The sequence below is a fragment of the Histomonas meleagridis genome, assembly GCF_020186115.1.
Source record: "Histomonas meleagridis strain 2922-C6/04-10x chromosome Unknown contig_51, whole genome shotgun sequence".
Lineage (NCBI taxonomy): Eukaryota > Parabasalia > Tritrichomonadida > Dientamoebidae > Histomonas > Histomonas meleagridis.
In genome coordinates, this window is record NW_027150894.1 from 1,312,060 (window position 1) to 1,328,135 (window position 16,076).

The window sequence follows — 16,076 nt, forward strand, 5'->3', positions numbered from 1 at the left end:
TATTCATGTATATGTTTTGCATATAAGTAAATATTTTTTGATTCAAAAAATGATTAAATAATTCTTTTCCAAAAATTGAACATATATCTAAAATAGAGAAATGAATGTACGGAAGCATTCTAATCATGATCATTATAGACTGAAGGGTGATAATGTTTTGCATTTTTCCAATCCCTAAAGAGATTTGAAAATTTAACAAAATTGAAAAAATTCAATTAATTAAAACATATATTTTTATAAAAGTTTTTGCGCAATTTTACACGGGTAATGAATTTAAAATATTCTATGAGATCTAATAAATCAACAATTGAATATATAATGTAATAAACCGTTTAATTTAATACGTTAACTTCCAAGGCATGCAGTGCAAGCTTAAGCCACTGGAAGCTATTTGTGTTGCTGGTGCTGTTGAGGATTGTCTTGACCGGCTTCGTGTACTTCAAAGTCTCACACCAAATGTAATTACACAACGAGATGAACTTTCAAATATCTTAGGCGATACTGTTTCCCAACTAATCGATGAACAAAAAAAGAAAGAACTTCACTATGAGCAACTGATCAAGCAGAGAAGTGAGCTTAAATCACTTAGTAATAAAACACGATATAAGCAGAATCAAGAAGAAATTGAAAAACAAGCTCGAGAACTTCAAGATCTCACACGCGATCTTTGCCGCCGTCTTAGGGAATCTCCCAATGTATCAGAAAATCTTTTAAAAATCCAAAATGAGAGATCAGCTCTCATATCACTTTTTGAAGCATTTCGTGAAGATTTACTTCAGAACAAATCCTTTCAATGGATTGCTCAATGGACTAATGATCGTAAGAGCAAGTATGAAACCATGATGCAAATAATTCAAACAGATAAACAAATGCAGAAACAGATTGAAGACCTCAGTACCTCAATCCAAAAGACTGAGCAAGACATGAAAACCCGAATTGAGTCGCTTGACACTCAAATCAAAGAACAAAAAGAACAATTAATACAAATACAATCACATAATGATGCTGAGAAAGCCCAACGTGATGATGAACGTAATGCCCACCTTGCTGCAGTTGCCAAGATGAACCAACTTTCCCAAAGTGCATTAACCAAACAAATGCGAGATGCCAAAATGATGCTTGAAAATGAACACAGAGTGCATTCCGAAACATTAGCATACTTTAATCGTCGCCGCACGAAGATATCCGAGATGAGCCAAGAGTGGCAGCAGAAATACGAAAGCGAAACAAAGCTAAAGAAAACCGAATTGAGAGAGTTAACCGACAGAATTGAGAAGGCGACGAAGGAATATGAAGAACTAAAGCCGAAAAAAGAAGAAGCAGAACAGCAACTAAAACTTGAGCTTGAAAGAAGTAAGCAAAGAGCTAAACAGAATGAAATATTAGCGGAACAAAAGGCATTTATGGATAAGGTTAAACTTTTGTATTGCTTGAGACATAGAATAAGAGGACCATTACCAAAGCCTAAGCCAAAGAAGAAGAAGAGGAGGAGGTCACCACCAAAGTAAACGAATAAATGTTTAATTTACTTAAATTATATATATATTCATACGAAAAATAAAATATAATTTATTAATATAAAAAGATTTTGTAATTCTGTTTGTACTACGAAATGAAATAATTCTTTGAAGTTCTTCATAATTTGGTAATGAACTCACAAAATCAAAGTCTTTAATGCATATCTTGGAAGAGATTGGATTGTGTTTGGTCCAGTTTACAAATTTCATTATAATAAGAATAAATAATAACGGTGTAATCATAATATATAAACTCTGTTTCAATATAGATATTCGATGAATTAATTGTTGTAAATGATAATAATAATAAACCAAAATTAGCGAAAACTATACCTGGTAAAAATTCAGGTGAAATTGTGAAAATATTAGATTATAATAAAAAAACAAACAGGCGGTTGAGACACTTTTGAATGCTTTTGAGTACATACGTTTATAATTAATTATTAAAAAGGCAATTGCCTACTCAATATATCTACATCTTAAAATGAGACAATGTTTCAATTTATTATAGCTTGGAATTAGTGTACATGAAAATGGTTCGTGTACCTATCGTTTTATAAAAATTTTTCAGCGCATATATACATATATATATATATATATATACATATAAAAACTCATTAGACATGTGAAATGAAATATTGTATTAAAAATTTTATTTAGATATTTCGAGAATAAGTCTTGAACTTAGAGTTTGTGTTCCTAAATTGGTCATATAATGTCCAACATTGCAAGTGATTTTTTCTTCAAATATTGTTATCGGTTTCTCTTTCTCAATATTTGCGATTAAATTCATCGAATTTGTTATGATAAATGGTATGTAAAATTGTTTAAATTTGGAGTGTTATTGCCATATATTTTCCCAATATTTATCCCGCATTCTAAATTTTTTTGAACAAATGTATTAAAGTGATTTGTTGTAATCTTCGAAATCGAAATGTCTAAACAGCCAGTAAGTAATGCTGTTGACTCTTGAATTATTTTTCGAATTTGATTGTCTTGCGGGCGTGTTAAACTCATTGCGATTCTGTGTTTCGTTATATTTATTATTCTTTGATCATCTTTATCCTCGGGAATATCATATTTATGTGAACCCTTAAGGTGCTCTCTCCATTTGTTTTTTCTCTTGCATACACTTCATCGACGAACTTCACCATTTCATAATCTAACGAAAGCTGGACATCTCCACCTGGCTGTTTTATTTATGTAACATATGTCCCAATCTGCAGGTGGGTTATCATCATAATTGCGCGGATATGGTGGTTGCAAATGTAAAATAAATTTAAATGTTCCTGTGTGCGGTTTTCTAGCGTTTTGTTTGTTTTTGAAATAATTTTGTTTTATTACGATGAATTTTTGATAATAAATTTGACTACTACATCTGTTTAACCTCATGGTATAATGACTTTTTAAATATTTTAATACTGAAAATTTACATAATAACCGGAACAAATTGAATAGTTGTAATTCATCCAAGTCGATCAATCTCAACACAAACATCTGTTCTGAAAATACGACAAGTATTCAATCTGTTTATAGTTTTTCAGGAAGGCCAAATGACCCGCCCATGCTTGGTCTGCTCGACTTAGAATTATGTTGATTACACATCAAGCTCCTTGTAGATGTATTCACTAACTCACAGGCGTCCAATTAATCGAACGATATTTATATGATATTTAGAAGTTATAATTCATACTAGTATTTTTTTTCTTGTCCTATTTGGTGTAAAATAGATCAAAGAGCTTTCAATTAATTTTTTCGAAGATTCCAATTTCGAAATTTAGAAATATTCTACACCTGAAGATAGATCTATTGTTTGATGAGTTATTGAAATTGGCTACAGGTAGAATATATAACCCTATATTGATCCTTATATCAAAATGGTTGAAAATAGATATCTTTAAATCACATTTAAACAAAACATAATTGTATCTTCAAACGATGTTTCGACAATTACTCGAATTATATCATTTTTCTAAGATATGTAAAAAATTGATTGTTTTTATTTTTTCAAAGATTTTATTTTGTGACGAACTTTATTTTGGCTAATAATAAGTGGTATTCACAACAAATTATATTCAAAACGTCGCAGTTAAATTTGTGAAAATCATTTTGATAACACTATTATTGTTATTTTTTTCACATACGATACATAATCATGAAAACCGTTTATTTTGATTCCTCATTTCATAGAGAGGCCTGAATCCGTTAAAATCATTGAAAATATTGTAATCGATTTTACAACATATATGAAAAAGTGGTGTTGTATTTGATACAATTTTTCAATGCCGATAATGCACATGTAGGACCAGGATTTCAATAGCTCATGTGCATTATCTACCCATTGAAAATTGAAAAAATTAAAACAGATACAACGATTGTTTTTTATGGTTGTCGTAAAATACATTCAAATATTTTCAATGATATTAACGGATTCAGGCCTCTCTATGAAATGAGGAATCAAAATAAACGGTTTTTATGATTATGTATCGTATGTGAAAAAAATAACAGTATTAGTAATTAAAATTGACTATGCTTGCTCGATTATAAGTTCATTATAAAGCATTTTTATTAGAAAGATTCACACGATTTGCATAAAACTCCTCTAAATTGGTCATGAAATGCAATTCTTTTGCTTCTTTTATTTTTGCTTTTTTTTGCTCCCATGTACACTTTCAGCAAAAGTACGGGGACACTAAATCCGAGCTATACAATTTATATCCTTCAAGACAACATATTACATGAATTCGTAATTTAAATGATGATATATTTTTTTATTTAAGTTAATATTCAAAAAACAAAATTTGGCGGTTTTTTAAACGGCTTTGTTGCCCTTTCTGTTTTTCTAAAATGAATCAAAATCAATCAGCAACAACAAATCAGAAATCCCAAAAGGAGTGGGAAACATTTACAGCGCTCAAAAGCATAATCTTTGGTTTGAATATAGATAATTTTGCTCAATCATCAAATTTTATTATCAGCAAGTTTTGTAAAGAATATCCATTATCTTATGATATCATTATATTCCGAATGATATATATATATATATATCTTCTGATTGATAGTAATAATTTTGATATATATTTGAGATTATTACAAGAAATTGAAAAATATGAAGAAAATAATAAAATCAACACAAAAATAATAAATTTATTTTCTCAATTTCTACTTAAAGAAAACACACAAGAATCATTTTATTTACTTAATTACATGATTAAGCATAATTTACTTGAATCAAAATTCATCAAAAATACATTTAATCCATTTTTTGTTCATATTAATCAAGATAAATCAAATAAATATAAAATATTTATTTGATCAAGAAAATATTGCTTATGAAGAACTTTCAAAGAATGATTTTGAACTTCATAAGCAATTAATTGAAGAAGGAGTTAATCCAAGAGAAATTGCAAAAATAATTCGAAATGATGAAATAGAAAAACTTCAAGATATATCATCACAAACAAATTATAATTTTGATCAAACAATTGAACCATCACTTTATGAAAGATGTTCATTTATTAATCATAAAAATGTTACATTAATTGATTATGCAGCATTCTTTGGATCAATTAAATGTTTTAAATATTTACTTATGAATAATGCAAGTGTAGAAAACACAGGTAAATATGCAATTGCAGGTGGAAATGAAGAAATCATTCATTTATGTGAACAAAATCATTCATCTTTTGAAGGTGTATATGAAACAGCAATTGAATTTCAACGAAATGATATCTTTAAATATCTTTATGAAAATAAAATTGAAGATATTAACAAATTAAAAAAATTCGGAGAAAAATGTGTTTCATATTTTAATTATGAAATTTTTACATATTTAGAAAAAGAAGGAATGAAAATTAATAAAAATATCATTAATGAAGCAGCAAAAATTGGAAATATTTTTCTTGTAAAATATTTCCATAAAAATAATCAACTTCCAGAAAATATTTTAGTTTTTGCTTCATTTTCAGGAAATATTGAACTTGTTACATACATTTTAAAGCAAAAAGGAATTGATATTAATGCTAAAGATATTGATTTGTTTTATTTGAAATTTATTTTAATAATTTTTTATTTCAAAATAATATTTGGAAATTATTTAAATTATTTGAAACAGCACTTATGATTGCATCTGAAAATGGTCATACAGAAATAGTCAAATTACTTCTTGAACAAGAGGGAATTGATATTAATGCTAAAGATATTTATTTGTTTTATTTGAAATTTATTTTAATAATTTTTTATTTCAAAATAATATTTGGAAATTATTTAAATTATTTCAAACAGCACTTATGATTGCATCTGAAAATGGTCATATAGAAATAGTCAAATTACTTCTTGAACAAGAGGGAATTGATATTGATGCTAAAAGTATTTAATGTTTGATTTGAATCATAAACTATAACTCGAATTCGAATGTCCTTTTGATTAAATATCGATAATGTGCTTACTTGATTAATAGGAATTGGATTAGTCACAAAAGCATTTTGTAAAACGTCATCTATTTTTAATGAATGATAAACAATTCGACCATTATCAATAGTGATAATACCAAAACCTTTATGTTTAAGAAGATCTGATGCAACAACTTCAAGCATTCCATTCGTATGGATGAATGTTGTTTCACTTGGATGTGTATGACCTGTGATAAGCATTGAACAATTATTATTCGTTATAATTTGTTCAAGTGTTTTACCTGTTGAAGATGTACATGTGTATTTATCCCATAAGTCTAATGGATAATGACAATGAATTATTCGCGTTTTCTTTTGGGGATTTTGAATGAAAAATTCTTCAATTCATCTACTTTCATTAAATAGTTTTACTAAAAATAGTTACATTTATAATCTGAAGTCTTTAAACACTTTAAGACTCATTAACAAAAAACATTTTTTTCGATCGTAATTTTTTTTACTGGAAATCCATTGCTCCAAGTAAATTAATTGTTGCATATCTTTCAAGTTTGGTATTCTTTGTATCATTGCTTGCTTGCCACGACAAAGGATGTGGTGGCTTTAAGTTTGTAGCATGCTGTTCCATATTTTTTCTCTATCTCAATAAGGTAACATCATTGCTATAATTGCCTGGTTACCATTTTCCTTTGCTATTTGATATGGGTGTACAATATGTGAAGCATTTGGATTACAAACTGCATTGTAACAACACTTCGACTGCATCATTATTATTATATTAAGTTGCATAAGCCAAAGCTGACCATTCTTCATCTAAAGCATTTAAGTTATCTGTATTCAAAGCCAACAACAAAGTAATCAACTGGTTACCGGCTGAGGCTGCTTCGTGTAATGGGGTATAACCGTTGGTCGGATTGATTTGACGCTTTTTCATGTCGCAAATGCACGAGTAAACTTTGAGAACGTTACCATCTCTTATCGCTTCGTGCATGTCATAGCTTTCGCCGTTGTTGGCAAAATATGACATCTGCAAGTACTTCTTCCGGATATACTCTTCTCGTTTCTCTTCGTAACGCCAGGGTTGATTTTCTCGCTCCCAACGTTCTTCTCTAATATGGGAATTAGCATTAGAATTACCAATCGCTAAAAATAACTTATTGGTGGTGGGATCTAATCGATCTAAGGTTAATGATCGAACTTTAGAAACTGATGTGGTCAATGATCGATGAACTCCACTACAATTGATGCAGATGCAAACTCCCCAATTGATGCAACACCAAACTGGATTTGGTGCACCGCAATCTGCACAAACACAATTACACTCGACCGATAATGGTGAGTCATTGCTAGAATCTTTCGTAAATGTAGTAGTTTCTTTGATATCTTCCCCACTATGATCTAACAGATATTGAATATTGTTTTGGATGACTGCGATCCATTCGTTCATGTCCCATTCAGTTAACGCCTGTAGTACATAGACTTTTTCTTGCGATATGATCGTGAAACAAAATCGGCGTTCTGGATCCTTAATAGGTTTAACTGTGGTCAATAACAGGGGTAAGATACCTTGTGGCTTATCACTGTCTTCTGTTCCATGGAAATATGATAATGTATGATTTTTGACATATGAAATATCGCTTTTTGCCAAGATTTGGTAAAACCACTGCCTTTCTTCCATAAATAGCCTTCGTGGTTGATGGCAGGGGTGTGTGTAAATGAGACTTTTAATCGCTTCCAATATAACGTATAATATCCTTCGAGTGATTTTCCAAGAATATCTGTGTTCTTTTCAAAGTTGTTGACTTCATCAGAGGAAACTGGAAGTGTAAGTTGAAGATTTGAAAAAGAATCTTTGGCACATCAAAACTAAATTTTGTCGCACTTCCTTTCAATCCCTAGAAACAAGCAAAAACTTTATCCATCTTCAAATAGTATATATAATTATCATTACAGGGCGTGCTAATCAAATATTCATAAAAATTGTATATTTATTGATAATTATATTTGTTCAATAAATTTTTCTTCTTGAAAATCTTCAGCAAATGGATCTTCTTCAATATTTATGTTACTTATTCCCGTAGTAAATGTATTTGTCGTTTCGTTTTCATTTTCTTCTGATTTATCATTTTCATAAATTTCTTCTTTTTTGTTTAGAATATGTTTCAACAATATAATTAATAATATGATAATAACTATTACTATAACAATTACACAAGCTGAAATGATAATAATTATTGTTTTATCATTATTTTGATTATTATTAACATTAGTGTAAAACATTGTAAAGAAATTGGAATAATAATTATAATAAGTCGAATAAATAACAATCGTATAATTGTAATAAATAAATTCTGTTTCAATATATGAAAATGTCGAATTATTTATATATAACGAAAATGTTTTCGTTTGTGTTTCATAAATAGTTAATGAATGTGTAATTGATAATGTAATTGTTAATGTACATGAAAATGATAATGAAAATTCACTTTGAAGTGATTCAGCAAATGTATTTGATTGACTAAATGAATGTGTTGGAATTGGTTGGCATATCCCTTCTGTGGATTCACTATCAACACCCAAACTTCCAAAATAATCGCCTACATATGTTGGATATGTGATAACACTTGTTGAAACATTATAAAATGCACTTTCACTAATTTCTGGTTCTTTGTCTCCATAATAATAAATGCATCGAAGTTGATAGCAAAACGCAAATGCTGAACCTCCAATTTCTCTGATTCCATATCCAAGTATTAATATCGTTAAATTAGAACATAATGCAAATGCATAACTGCCAATTGTTGTAACTGAATTTGGAATTGTAATGTTTTTGATTGATGAACACAATGAAAATGATGAACCACCAATTGTTGTAACATTTTCTCCAAAAATAATCGTTTCTAAATTAAAATATGACGAAAACACTGAACCTCCAATATTTGTGACTAAGTTACCAAAATTCACTAAAACAACTGAAGGCCATTCTGAAAATGAACTGCTTGGAATTGAATAAATATTTTCACTGATAATTATATATTTCGTGATATTTTGATATTAATAAATATCTAAAATCATTTAAATTTGTGAATGAAAGTGTTGAATTATCTTTATGAAATATTTCATAATAATTTGTGAAAAATATAACAACAATTTTTTATTTTCTTTTGCTTTCAATATATATTTGGCCGTCAATATTTTCTGAACTAAAATTGTTTTTCTGATAAAATTTGATATAAATAACCGAAAATGTCATTGAAAAAATGAAGGTTAAATGAAGTAAAACATTGAAAATATTTGGTTTCTTTGTTGTAGTTTCGCATCATCAAAAAATGTGAAAATTCACGTTTTATAGAAGACATATCTTCATAGTATTTGTTCAAGGTTCCCTCAGATATGCCATTTTTGACAAATATCTTGATTTCAAAGTCTTTTTTCAAATTGCTTGAAAAATATGTTCTTTGATAATTTTGTTTGTGTTTAAAATCATGACGTACCATTGTTGCAGTTTTGTTATTAAGCCTTGAATTTAAAAATAAGTTGTTGATCAAAACTTTATAATTATTGTTAAATCTTTTAAATTTTTTGATCATAATTTCATTATTTAAAACTTCTCTATCACATTGGTAAATCATTCCTTCCTTGCTTTTGTCTTTTTGTATTTGTAATATTTCTTTTTGAATAGGTGTAATAAGCTTTGCATCAGTTCTAAATCCTTTCACCATGATCCATATGCTGAAGAAAAAAAAGATTTTCATGTTTCAGCTTGGAATATACTTTAGCAAAATTAAGTAATATTCCTTCACCAAATATACATCGACCATCACAAAAGTTTAAAATCTCAGGTTAAACATTAGAAAGTCTGTAGTTTTGTTGTGGTTTTTCAAATCAACTTAGAAATATTTGAATTTATCTTTTAAAGTGATGATCAAAGAAACCACTTTAAAACATTATGAAGACACTTTTAAATAAACATAATGAATGCATGTCATAGAATTAAATTTATGCTTTAATTTGATATGTCGTTTATCGATTTGAACAGTTTCTATCACCATAAAATTGATCCTTTTTTTATAACATTGGGAATTCTGCGATTTCTTTTTAAATTTAAATTTATTGTTTCATGTAAAGCACTCATAATATTGAACTTGTTACATACATTTTAAAGTCAAAAGGAATTGATATTAATACTAGAGATATTTTTTTTAATAATTTAATGTTTCAAAATATTGTTTGAAATTATTTAGTTAATCCATTACATATTGATCTTCGTACAAGATCTGAGATTTCTCTTATAAATGTAGCATAATCTTTTCCTGTTACACTTTTCAAAAACCATCTACTAATAACTCCAAATCCAGGTATTACACAAGATAAAATTGATAGCTTCCTACAAGATAAATCACCTTCAACAATTGGAACTACCCCAATCAAAGATCTCCCATTTATGGCATGAGGCAAATAAGTCACAGCTGCTTCGTCAACAAATAAAAATAGTATATTAGATCGCGATGTCAACTCCAAAACAATAGTTGCCCGAAAAGCTCTGAGGCACATTAATGTGGTAATTCTCATACAAATTATAATTTTCATCCCATATATTTACTCAAATTAAAAAATAATGGAATTTGAATTCGCTGTGTATTTTTTGTGTTATTGATTTCATTTATATTGATCGTTAAAACTTTAGGACATCTTTTGATTCTGATTTTTGCTATATAATTTGAATTTTCAATAATTTCTGATTGAAAATACTTTTTGATACTGCTCAAAATGTTTCCAGTTTCGAAACTTAATAACATAGATGTCATTGTATCATAAGTTAATAAATATTCCACCTCACTCTACCCATAGTTTTTTTCAAAATCATAGCAAAATTATTCTTCGTTTCTTCTGCTAATGAATTTATAAAATATTGATAGAATTCATGAACATCTTGTTGAACAAGAAAATTGCCATCATCGAATAGAAGAAAAGAATTCATCCAGCAGTCCCATTTTTGAATTAAATTCTTCAGTCGTATAATAAAATTATAGAATTTAGTACTTTCCATTTGATCGATGATTTCTTTAACTAGTATGTTTGAATATTCATTACTATGTGATCTAATTGAGTTAATAATTTCTTCTACAACAAGAATTGCTTGGAAATAAGAAATAATAGAACAAGAATGATTTGTATTTAAATAACCTTTTAGAAAGGCTTGAAACTTATAAACGTATTTCTTCTTGTCGAGTTTCTCGAGACCTGAGAGAATTGCTCCAGGTCGTTTTGAGTCATAAGTACCGGATTTTTCTCCAGTTTGCGTAAAAAATAATATAAAATCATCATTAATTCAAAATAAATTTCATAATAATCAAAATATCAATTTTTTCACTTAATTTTTATTGAAGGAATATGACATTTTCTAGTCTCCGACTGTTAAAAGTGGGCAATTTTTAATGAACGATGGATGAAAATTAACGTCCTGGCAGAAAACGTTTAGAAAACGTTAAAAAGTGGACAATTTTTAGCTTCCAATGGTCAAATTTTTGTGGCCGGCACTGTAGCATCAAAGGAATGGATTTTTGAATAAATGGGCACCCAAAAAGTTTGTTTCAACACAAGAGATTGATTTTTGTAATACAAGTAACCGCCAACCAAGAGGACGATATGTGAGCACAATTACCTAACACTTTTTGAAACGTTAAGAAAAATTCTGGATGTGTGGCATCAAGTAAAAGTAAAAATTCAAGTAAATTTACTTTCTGTTGTTGTAAAAAAATTATTAAACTTAAACAAATTATATTTAATATAATACAAGAAAAATGAACAAACCAGTTAAAGTGTCAACTTTCTGTTTTGTTCTTGTATATTGTAATCGTATAGAAGCATAAAATCTTTAAAATGAACAATTTTTATTTGATGAATTAAATATGTAAATATGTTTCAACATAACCATTCCATCAAAGAATGGTTTTGAAAGCAACGAACATATCTTTATCCAGATATTTTTCTCTTCTACAAGCAACAACGGTAAATATAATAATCATAACGAGAGGTATTATCGAGAAGCATGGACTCGTCAAACAGCCCCATGCGTCAACCATTTCGTTAAACAAATAATACCCCATAAAAGCAACAGCAGCGTCACAACACACAAAAACAATTAAGTCAATGGTGAAAATCGCCGACCAACTTTTTGCCAAAAACTCACTAAACGAAGAAGCAAAGACAAAAGTAGGCAAAGCAACTAATGCATAATATATAAATACAATGATTTGACCCATGACATCAAAATGATTTTTTCCACTCATTATGAATCCATATGCCCATAAAATACCAATAATACCATCAACCTCAACAAAAAAAGTTGGTAATACAATAGGATATATTAATAAAATAAATAAAATAATTCTTAGCCATGTTGGAAGATTTGAAATTCGTTCGTTCATTGCAAAGAAGCCTAAAAATATTGAGCCAAACTTACGACTTTCTTCTTCACCATCTTCAACTATCCATGAATTTAAGATTTGTCCATATTGAAACTTTGGGATAAAAGTCCTAAACGGGATTACTATCAACATTAAAAGGAACACAATAAGAAACATTCCAATTCTGGAGGTGAACGTTAAGTTGGGCCACCCCAAAACTTTTTCTTTATTGAGTTGAATTTCATCTCCAATAACAAAAGTCATTTCATAGTTATAATCTCCAAAGAATTTTAAATTATAAATACCATTTTCTTTTATATTAATATTATCAGAATATAAAGAAATAGTATTATTTGTATTTATATATCTATTAAATTTCAATTTTTTGGTTGTGTTTTCGTTATTAATTTGATAATTTATATTTAATGTTTGATTTGAATCATAAACTATAACTCGAATTCGAATGTCCTTTTGATTAAATATCGATAATGTACTTACTTGATTAATAGGAATTGGATTAGTCACAAAAGCATTTTGTAAAACGTCATCTATTTTTAATGAATGATAAACAATTCGACCATTATCAATAGTGATAATACCAAAACCTTTATGTTTAAGAAGATCTGATGCAACAACTTCAAGCATTCCATTCGTATGGATGAATGTTGTTTCACTTGGATGTGTATGACCTGTGATAAGCATTGAACAATTATTATTCGTTATAATTTGTTCAAGTGTTTTACCTGTTGAAGATGTACATGTGTATTTATCCCATAAGTCTAATGGATAATGACAATGAATTATTCGCGTTTTCGTTTGGGGATTTTGAATGAAAAATTCTTCAATGTTATCCAATACTTCATGTGGAGGATATATCCACATACCATACTTGGCATTAATGGTCGGATAACGAAATGGTGAAATAGAAATAATTTCACTTTGAGCTGTTTCATATTTTGATACATAAAATTCTTTCTGAGCTAAATTATAAGTTTTCAGATAAGAACTATAATTAAGAAAATAATGATGCTTGGATTCATAGTTATAAATACGATATTCATCATGGTTACCAGCAATGTCAATAAGGATTTTGCTGATGTTATACTTATCAATAACAGAATGATAATTAAGATAATCTTCTTCACTTTGTTTGGGATAACTAAGTTCTGTGGGTTTGTTGTCAACTAAATCACCTGTAATGATGACACTGGATGGCTCCCATTTCATTGAATAATTTAATGCCATATCAAAATGTTGAGCTCTTGATGATACCTCATGATTTATATGTGTATCTGCAAAGCTGGCAATAATTTCAGGATTTAATTCATCATTCCATTCGATATTTGTAGTAGATGATTTAATTGGGTCTATGGTTTTTGTGGTTGGCATAAATACACCAATTAAAAGGACGATTATTATGATTATTACCCAAGTATATTGTGAAAATAAGTAAAAGAGGGATCTCATTTTATTAAATGTAAAAGAGACCGAATCTATCTAATCGTTGAAAAAGTCGAATTGATTGTAAAGTGGCGGTTAATTTAACACTTTTTTTAAACGTGCACTGGCAAAAGCAGAAAAAAATGTCAATTCGGAATTAATTTTTATTTTGATTATGATAATGTTCTTGGTTGGTTTGGTAAAAGAAAAAAAAATTATAACACTTTATCAAAATTTTTATTTTACATCTTTAATTGATCTACTTTTATATCTTTATGAGAAGAGGTGTTTGATTTCATCTGAGAAAGTAAATTTGTTTGTTGTTTCTGCGGACTTGGAATATTGCCCTTTGAAGGAGATGACGATTTTTGAATTGTCTCTCTTATTATTGATTGGAGGGTTTTCTGAAGAGCCTGTGCTGATGGTGCCACGCATTTTTGAGTAGGATTTGTTTGGGGCTCTTTTTTAATGGTAGGAGATTGATTAATTTTGAAACATTCTAATTTGGATTCATAGTAATTTATTAAAGCATCATAATGGTGTTCAAGCATTTTATTTCTTGTTTTGATTTTTACTTCTCCCTTTTTATTTTTTATTTTGAATACTAAATTATTATTATATTTTGCAACACCAATAATTTCAATAGCCTCACTTCCTTTTTTAATGTTTGATTTTTTTGATTTCCAGTAATTTTCAAGAATTTGTGGACAATTTAGATTTTCCTCTTTTTCCCAAGTGGATTCCGATACAGGATATCCTTTCCATTTTAGAAGGTATTTAATTCCGCTTTGAGTATGTTTATGATCCATAATTTGTTCTACTTCATACATCCTGCTTGTATTTTTCACATCAAATGTCATTTATCTGCAAATGAACTATTGTTTAAATGCTTATATTTACATATTCATTTTTAATTTCATTAAAGAAAACAATATTTGATTGAACTACAAATCATCTTAAAGTCTCAGTTGTTAAAACTCTGGAATTATTTGATCATTTAAATTTATCATGCACTTTTAATAATGTTATTCATAATTTGATTTATTATAAGTTTTAAAATATCTTATACATTTGATATTGATTATTAATAATATAAATTTCGTTTCAATTTCGTAATAAAAATGAAGATTTGACGTTTAAAGAAGAATACAACCAAAATTAAAATTTTCGTTTGTACTTTTTTCACCAAGGAAATGAACAATTTTGATGGAATACTTTTGTTGTGCAATTTGAAATGTAGTTAAAGATCGTTAAAATATATTCAAAATTTTAAAAAAATATTCCAAATTATTCAAATGAATAATTTTTTCTTTAATCATTTTTTCTTCAGTTAAATGTTTTAAATATTTACTTATGAATAATGCAAGTGTAGAAAACACAGGTAAATATGCAATTGCAGGTGGAAATGAAGAAATCATTCATTTATGTGAACAAAATCATTCATCTTTTGAAGGTGCATATGAAACAGCAATTAAATTTCAACGAAATGATATCTTTAAATATCTTTATGAAAATAAAATTGAAGATATTAACAAATTAAAAAAATTCGGAGAAAAATGTGTTTCATATTTTAATTATGAAATTTTTGCATATTTAGAAAAAGAAGGAAAGAAAATTAATAAAAATATCATTAATAAAGCAGCAAAAATTGGAAATATTTTTCTTGTAAAATATTTCCATAAAAATAATTTACTTAATATATTAAAAATTAGAATTCTAATATTGTATTGGAATTTATCTTTGATAAATTTGGTTAATGTTTTTCGTGAATGAAATTCGAATGTATGATAATAATGAATATTAATTATGTCGGTTTATTTCATGAGTTTTCAAAAGCTCTATCGTTTTTACAGAATGAATTATATAGTAATGTATAGTATTTTTTCGGTTTAACTTTTCAATTGCCAGGGTTTGACTACACAGTTCTTCACTTTCCCACAATTACCGCCGTCAAACGAAAAAGTTTGAGAACATTTCAAAGCAACCGCTAATAACGATGTGACGCAGAAAATTCAATAGTTTAAAACGGCTGACAATAGAAAAATATCTCCAACAATAACTCAAGAGAAAATCATGTGAAAATGAAATCTAACAAATCAAATGCGCAACATAAACATTTGATTATAATATTTGAATAAAATTTTAAAAGTTTGCTTTAAATTGCAACGGATTTGATGATTTTTCTTCTCAATTTATCCGATAACTTTTTCGGATTAAACAAATTCAATCGATATTTGTTCGAAGTAAAAAATTTGACTGCATAGAAATCAGATCAAGAAATGGAAAAACAGTTTGAATTC

The 16,076-nt window shown here is 28.1% G+C and overlaps 2 protein-coding genes across 2 annotated transcripts; one reads left to right on the forward strand and one right to left on the reverse strand.

Annotated features, from left to right (window-relative positions):
- Nucleotides 1–359: 359 nt before the first annotated feature.
- GO595_007293 (IQ motif, EF-hand binding site) lies at nt 360–1,508 on the forward strand (the record flags this gene model as incomplete). The annotated part of the gene is made up of 1 exon (XM_067920742.1): nt 360–1,508. The coding sequence occupies one exon, from the start codon at nt 360–362 to the stop codon at nt 1,506–1,508; it is 1,149 nt and encodes a 382-aa protein (XP_067772812.1).
- Nucleotides 1,509–6,704: 5,196 nt separating this feature from the next.
- On the reverse strand, nt 6,705–7,604 carry GO595_007294 (ARF GAP-like zinc finger-containing protein; the record flags this gene model as incomplete). Its single annotated transcript, XM_067920743.1, has 1 exon — nt 6,705–7,604. One exon carries the CDS (start codon nt 7,602–7,604, stop codon nt 6,705–6,707), a length of 900 nt encoding a protein of 299 aa, XP_067772813.1.
- Between the last annotated feature and the right edge of the window lie 8,472 nt (nt 7,605–16,076).